General features: G+C 39.5%; 1 protein-coding gene across 1 annotated transcript in view; it reads left to right on the forward strand.

The window, feature by feature from the left end:
- Window positions 1-8130, forward strand: part of MAP3K15 (mitogen-activated protein kinase kinase kinase 15) — a 164483-nt gene that overhangs the window by 120545 nt on the left and 35808 nt on the right. Inside the window, exons 12-13 of the mRNA XM_042782662.1 lie at window positions 3196-3245; window positions 5446-5541. Of these exons, the coding sequence (XP_042638596.1) occupies window positions 3196-3245; window positions 5446-5541 (146 nt within the window). The remainder of the gene's footprint in view (window positions 1-3195; window positions 3246-5445; window positions 5542-8130) is intronic.

The following is an 8130-nucleotide window of genomic DNA, read 5'->3' on the forward strand; positions in this document are numbered from 1 at the left end:
CTATGTCCAAAAAACAGCCGTTGAAACCCTGTGGAGTGCAATTCTCCTCTGACACACATGGGGTCACCATGAGTCGGAATCGACTCAATAGTACCCTTCATTCCTTCTGCTGAATGCCTGGAAGGGTCCAGTTGCCGCTGTCATGCACAAAGTCCATCCTAGAGTTGATCAGTTTTACAAACTGCCTCCCTAACTGGGTTGCAAGCCCATATGTGACATCTGTAGCTTCATATCCATAGGACCTGCAGGGTGGATCCCTCTACTCTGAACATTCCTGTTGATTATAATAGAAAGAGGGGAGGTCTGTGCTGTTTAGTTTTGAACTAGTAAATCATCTTGCCTGGAGTAAACCTGCCACCCTGGGGACACTTTGAAAACTCGAGGGGCTTAGCTTTCTGTATACGTGCAGGTGCGTGCACTCTACATCTTGAATCTGCCCTGGTTCACATTTCTGTTCCCAGATCTAAAAGCAGGCTCCTGCTCTCTGCCTTTCACTTGTCTAAGTGACTTTGGGCATGCTTCCCCTCTGAGATGCGTGCAGCCTTTCCTCAGAGTTGGATCCCCATGGTAGCTTTCAGATTTTCTTGCTCTTTCATCTCTCACAGCCCTCATGGCTTCCCATCTCACAAAGAATCAAAGCTGAGGGCCTGGTGGTAGCCCACAAGACCCATTAACCCTGCAGCCTCATCTCCTCCCCGACTCCCCTCGCTCACTTCACTCCTGCACATTTGCCTCCTTGCTGTTCCCAAACATGTCAAGCAACACTCCTGCCTCAGGGCCTTTGCGCTTGCTCTTCCCTGCCTGGACTCTTACACAGATACCCACAGGGTCACTCCTTTACTTCCTTCAGTTTTCTGCTCAAAAATCATCAGTAAGGCCTTCCCTGATCATCCAGTTTAACACTATGGGCCCCCTGTCCAACCTGAACAGTGGTGTCACTAGGGGATGCAGGGGCATGGCATGGTCTGCATTAGGTGACACTGTCAGAGGAAGTAACACCAAAATCAGTGTCTGTAAGATTTTTGTACAGTGTTTCAGTGAAAATTAATTAATTGTTATAAAAAATATCCTAGTAGTTATTTACAGGTACAAAGATAATCTTCATAAGTGCAGCTTATATGTATCAATATACCTACAGGATAAAACTATGCCAATTTACTTGTTGAACCCTCCAATGTGCTGTCATCAGAGCTGTCGTATTGCCCAATTACACACGGTCACGGTTGCCTCTGCTGGGCTGCAAGCATGCACTGTTGTTTTCATTGTTGCTGGTGTTTTCATAGTCACTGATTTTGGCAAAGTTTCTGGCATTTTAGGTACAATATTGTGTTAATTAGTATTTGGGAACCTATAACAATAATTTTGGGAATGAAGTAGTAATTAAAGGAAACACAGAAAAATCAAAAAAGGTTTCTGCTCAGTTAGTAACAGTGTTGTCGCTAATAACATTGTCATTCAATGCAGAAAGATTTTACAAAAGAATTTTGTTAGTGTTTACATAATCTAAGAGATGTTACATTTAAGCAGTTTACAATTATATCACATTTTACTCCATGGTTAAAATTGATATTATTGAGGAGTCTTTATGGTCTGGTATAAGAGGAGAACTAGGGAGGATGACACCATGAGTAACTGCACAGGGTGACACCAACCCTAATGATGCCACTGCACCTTAATGTCCTTGCCTGCCTTATTTTTCATCGCAGCACCTTTCACTGTCCACTCTGCTATACAATTTGCTAGTTAAGTTATTGCTGTCCTCCCCTCACTCAGAGGAGGGCGGGAACTTTATAATTTACTGCTGTGTCCTCAGTGTCGGGCACCTCAACTGGCCCGTGAATGACTGGAGCTGTCTCTTGTGGAACCATCTTCCCATCTGCTCCTGTTGGTAAGGGTACAGGATGGCAGCCACCTTGTCGACTGACTGCTCGTGGCTGTCCTGAGCCATAAGCTTTGTCACTTGGCTTTTGCCCTTTTCCTCCCTGGTTGGTTTAGGTGGTCCTTTATGACACACGTCAGGCCAATCAAACGTCTCTTCCTATTTCAAAATATTTTCTGTTGCTGTGATGTGCTGGTCTTACTGTGTGCAGCTCATCTGAAACGTTTTTTTCAGACAATCTTTTTGAGGCTTAGCTTTGTGTTAAGTTTAAGGGAAGGAAACTGGCGAGAGTGACACTTTTTTTTTTTTTAAAGCAGCATCTTCGACAGATGGAAATCCCAGTAAGTCTTTGTCCTAGTCATGATAGGGTAGCTGCTAAAACAAACAGCCCCGATATCTCAATGCTTTCACATGATAAAGGTTTCTGGCTCATGGCTTACGTAGGTTGGCAGGAACTAGGAGTGGATGGAGAAGGAGGATGTAGAGGATTGCTGTGTAGGTTTTTATGAACCAGGCCCATGATTGGGTGCAGCACTCCTGCTCACATCCCGCTGGCCAGAACTCAGTACTGTGGCCCCACTTACCCACAAGGGAGGCCGGGAGATGTCGTCTACCCATGTGCCCAGGAAGAAGATGTGGAGATTGGTGAACACTGAGCCTTCGTCTTGCTTCCCCAAACATTTTTACAGATCGCTCACCCTACGTGGGCTGTTCTCAAACTCATTTGAAGGTTTGCTAATATGTTGACCTCCTACACATCTGTCTTACTGTAGTGACTTGCATGTTGCTGTGAGGCTGGAAGCTATGTCATCGATATTTTGTACACCAGCAGAGTCACCCACGGTGGTCAGGTTTCAGTAGAGCTTCTAGACTAAGACTAGGAAGAAAGGCTGGGCAACCTTCTTCTGAAAATCAGCCAATGAAAACCCTATGGATCATGTTGTTGTTACATGCTGTCAAGTCGGCCCCTACTCATAGTGACCCCTCCTTGGATTTCCGAGGTGGTATCGCTAGGGAAGTAGATTGCATAGCAGGATACTATTTATAGTTTATATCTCAAATTTAGATCCTTATCTCAAGTTTGGATAATTTACTCTGAACTGGATTAAAGACACAAATGAATTTTTATAATACATTAGAAAATCTTCTAGTGTTCTAAGTTTTATACAAAGCATATTGCTCTAACCCTTAAATCCCTGTGGAAAATAAAATGGCAGAAGTGGTTGACCATAGAATGAAATAAAAATGATTCTTGGCTTCACTTAGTTTTGAAAAAAAAAAAACAAACTGTTCATTTCTACCTTTGATACTTGCAGAAACAAATCCATGAATGGAATTTTACAGTGTCTTCCATTAGGGGAATAAGGTAAGAATATATGAGAACATGTAATAGTTGCTTTAATACCAATAATAATACTATTTTATGCACTTAAATATTTCCACTTATTTATAATATTTAATGTGCTCATTGTTAATAGAATCCAAAATGGACAGTTTCCTGTCACGTTGCCCTGCCGGAGGAGTTCACACTGTGCCAGTTAACTCATTGTTCTCCCCTCCCTCAGATGAGGTCAGGGACTTTTACTGGTAGCTGCTGTGTCCTCTGTGTCTGACACCTTGCCTGGCACACGGTCGAGTGGAGCTTTCCTTGGGCTTCTTGGCTCGTTGTAAAAATTATACCAACTCTCATCAAAAGCTTTTCAAGAATAATGTTAGATTCTTAGAAACAGAAACTGCGTGTTCTCTGAGCAAATCATGTTCAGGTTGCTCAGGGACCTTCAGACCTGCAGCCAGGAATTATGTGTGGGGACATTTGGAGATAGGGTCTGGGTCTCTCCAGGGTAGAGTAATGGAACAAAGAGTGGTGTTACTAGCAAGGGAGTGAGGTGGTGTGTGCCGAGGAGAGGTGTGGCTTCTGCTCTTTAGGTCTGGAGTGGTGAGCAGGCCTTTCTGGAGCAGGACTGACATATCTGAGTTGTACTTGGCATCATGCTAACACATCCAAGGGTGACAGCAGCTCTGACGCAGATGTGCATTCATTCTAATTCCTCTTGTACTGTGAGACCTTAGGAAAATCTCTTGACTAGATCTCAGCTTCTCAATCCATCACATAAAAGGCTGGGACTGGCACTCACTGTACTTCCTCTGATTCTGAGACTACCACAGCCATTGAACCAGATCCCAAGTTGCTTTCAGACACAGCATGAGCTTGTCTTGAACAGAGCAGTGCTTAAATCGGAATAATCTTAAATCACGTCTTTCCCTTTAAAGTGACATAAAGATTAGAGTCATGCATTTGAGTAATGTTACCCAGAAAATACAAGGTGGTTAAAAAAGAGTTGAATATTTCTAAAAATGTATTATGCAGTAACTAAGTTGTGTGAGAACATGTGGTCTAGAACCTTCTGTTTGTACCGCTTCATCTCCAATAGCCTTGAGGAAATGAAGAGACATCTCTGGCTGCCATTCCAGCCATCAACAGGGATGTGCAGAGGACCCTGGATGACTTTGACTCCAGGATTGATATGACATAGAGAGCATTTGTCAAGCATTTTCGATGTTCCACAACTGATCGCGATAGTTTGGTTACAGATTGATTTGAAAACTTGCTCATGTCCAGCCTAGTTTTCATTCGTCTGTAATCACCCTGTAGTATTGCTGTTTCAACTCAGTAAGGAATGATCAAAGAAGTTAGGGGTCTCAGAAAGAGAGGAGCAAGATGAGGTGACCTCCTTTGTTTGAAGGGCTAATTGCAGAAGAGTATCTAGCCTTGTTTGCTACAACCGCACCTGGCAGAATGAGGGCTTTTGTGGAGATGTTAGCTCAGTGTGAGCTAGAACTTTCTAATAGTGGAATATATCAGTGGATGGAGCATGGGACAGGCTGAATATTGCCTGTTTGAGCAGCTGTTAAGTCACTTCCAGACCTTGGGTGTAGGGATGAACCAGAAAGAATGTGAAGGTCTTTCTAGAGCCAAGATGAGATGATTATTTCTACTTCCTTTATATGGCCATAAGTGCTGTATCCTGATGTATTTCAAGTCCAGAAATGCCCTTGATGTTATAATAAGTTATTTCAAAAATGCCTTTCTTATCTCTTCCATATAATAAATTATCACTTCCTTAAGGGCAAGGACCATATTTTTTCTGTCACTGACATGCTTTGCTGGGCATTGACTACATAGTTAAGTTCTTGATATGTACTAGTTAGGACTAGTTGATGAATATTACTGAAACATAAGCAAGATAAATGTCCCCTATTAGTTAAATTTCATAGGAAAATAAAAGGCAAATGTTGAGGGAAATGTATTCAAAGATTAATAGAGCTTTCAACAAAGTATATGTGAACTGTTGTATGGAAAGTAAATTTGCTCTTTAAACCTTCACCCAAATCACAATACAAAAAAAAAAAAAAAAAAAAGATTAATAGAGCTTTCAAAAAATGTGTTAAATAGAAGAAAATCTGTTACTAGATTTCCTCAAAAAAGAAAAATTGGTATTGTAACTAACAACAACAATGTTGTAACTTAGGTTTAAGAAGTATTCTTATTTATTGGAATTTTACAGCATATCCAAGTTTGATGAGCGGTGTTGTTTTCTTTACGTCCATGAGAATTATGATGACTTTCAAATCTACTTTTCCACTGAAGACCAGTGTAGTCGGTGAGTTACAGCTAATTCAGGTATTTCCAGTGTAACTATGGGGAATCATTTTTTGCAGGGCCTTTGTTAGGAAAACAATATTCATTAAACTGCCTTTCTTGAAATTTTAACTAGAAACTTTTTTACAGCTTCACTGAGATATAATTCCCATGACCATAAAATTCACTCATCTAAAGTGTATAGTTCTGCGGTTTTTAGTAGATTGAGAGTCATTCGACTATTACCACAACCTAATTTGAAAATATTTTCATCACCCCAAACAGAAACCTCAGACCCATTGGCAGCTGCTCCCCGTTTCTTCCCAACCTCCTCCCCCACCAGCCATATGCAGCTATTAATCCTCAGTCTGTCTCTCCAGATGTACCTGTGCTGGACATTTCATATAGATGGCTTAGCATAGTGTTTAAGATTTATGAACCTTACAACATGTATCAGTACTTCATTCCTTTTTTATGGCTAAATAATATTCCATTTTATTCATCAGTTGAAGGACAAGAATTGAATAATGCTGCCGTGAACAAGTTTTTGTATGTATATATACTTTCATTTCACTTCAAGTAGAATTGCTAAGTTATGTGATAACTCTGTTTAACCTTTTAAGAAACTGCCAGACTGTTTTCCCATTTCACCTTTTCACCAGCAGTGTATGAGAGTTTCAGTCTCTCCACATCCTCACCAACTCTTGTTATCGTCTCTCTCCTTCATTCTAGACATGCTAGTGGGTATAAAGTGGTATCTCATTGTAGTTTTGATTTGCATTTCCTAATGGCTAATGTCGCTGAGTGCCTTTTAATGTGCTTCTTGGCCATTTGTATCTTTGGAGAAATGTGTATTTGAATCCTTTGTCCAGTTTTTAAGAAAAATATCAAACTTTTTATTTTGGAAACTATTCAGGCCTACAGGAAAGCTTCAGATAACAGTACAAAGAATTTCCTTAACTGTTTTCCCTAGAATTTATTTTATTTTTCTCTCTATGTGTATGATTATTTTTCTAAACAGTTGGAGAGTAAATTGTAGATGTGTGATGCCCCGTTACTTCTAAATACTTAAGTGTATTTTTCCTAAAAACAAGTTCATTCACTTATGTAATCATAATAGTTAACTAAATCAGAAAATGAAGATTGATACTGTCCTCAAATCTTCCAAAATTTCACTTACTGCCCCACTGATGTTCTTTATAGCAAAACAAATGCTCACTTTTTTTTCCCCCCGGTCCACAATCCTGTCCAGGATGACATGTTGCATGTAGCTGTCATGGCTATATAGTATCTTTTCATTGGGAAGAATTCATCATCACTCTTTCTCTGTCTTTCTTGACTTAATACTTTTAAAGAGTACAGGCAATTTTTCTTGTGTAGTCCTTCAATTTGGCTTTGAGATTTCTTTGGGATATGATGAATGTTACACATTTGGGGCAGGAAAACTATAGAAGTGAGTTGTGTTCTCTGTGCCTCACTTCAGAAAGTACATGGTGCCTTTCTGTCATTTACTGTTGATGTTAACTTGGGTCACCTAGTGAAAGTGGTGTTTGCCAGATTTCTTCAAGCTTTCCCATTTTTAATTAGATTTTTTGTCTTTTATTGAGTTGTAAGAGTTCTTTATATTCTAGATAGAAATCCTTTATCAGATCAGATATATGATCGTCAAATATTTTCTCCAATTGTTTGGGTTGCCTTTTCGCTCCCTTTGTAGCACAAACGTTTTCAGTTTTGATGAAGTCCAGTTTATCTCCTTTTCCTTCGGTGCTTTTGGCGTCAATTCTAAGGAAGTTTTGCCTAACCGAAGGTTTTCTGTTTTCTTCTAAAGAGTCTTTTAGTGTTTAAATTTAGATCTCTGATTTTTCCACAGTATGAGGTAGGCATCCAACTTCATTCTTTCGCATGTGGTTATCCAGGTGTCCCAGCACTGTCGTTGAAAAGACTATTTTTCTTCCATTTAATTGTCTTGGCACTCTTGTAAAAAATCCATTGACCACAAATATAAGGGTTTATTTCTTGACTCTCAATTCTATTCCATTGATCTGTATGTCTGTCCTTATGCTTGTACCACACTTTCTTCATTACTGTACCTTTGTAATAAGTTTTAAAGTCAGAATGTACTTTTGTACTAAGTTTTAAAATCAATGTGTGCACCTCCCAGCTTTGTTCTTCTTTTTCAATATCATTTTAACTATTCTGAGTGTTCGCATTTCCATATGAATCTGCCTGTTCACTTTTGTGTAAAAAAAAAAAAAAGAAAAAGAAAAAGAAAAGAAAAAAAAAAGCCACCTGGGTTTTTGGTAGAATTTGTACCATATCTGTAGATCCATTTAGGGACTGTATTGCCATCTTAACAGTGCAGAAACATAATTTCCTTTGGTGGTCTTTAATTTCTTTCAACATTGTTTTGTAGTTTTTGGTGTATAAGTCTTGTACCACTTTTGGAAGGTTCATTGGTAGTATATGGAAATACACTTGATGTTTGTTTGTTGATCTTGATTGCTGCAACCTTGCAGAACCTATTGGTGAATTCTTTAAGATTTTCTATATGTAAAATCATGTCACCTGCAAACAGATTACTTTAGTTCTTCCTCTTTTTTTTTTTTTTTTT

This window comes from Orycteropus afer, unplaced genomic scaffold (genome assembly GCF_000298275.1).
Source record: "Orycteropus afer afer isolate SDZICR_OR568_19922 unplaced genomic scaffold, OryAfe1.0 scaffold00404, whole genome shotgun sequence".
NCBI lineage: Eukaryota > Metazoa > Chordata > Mammalia > Tubulidentata > Orycteropodidae > Orycteropus > Orycteropus afer.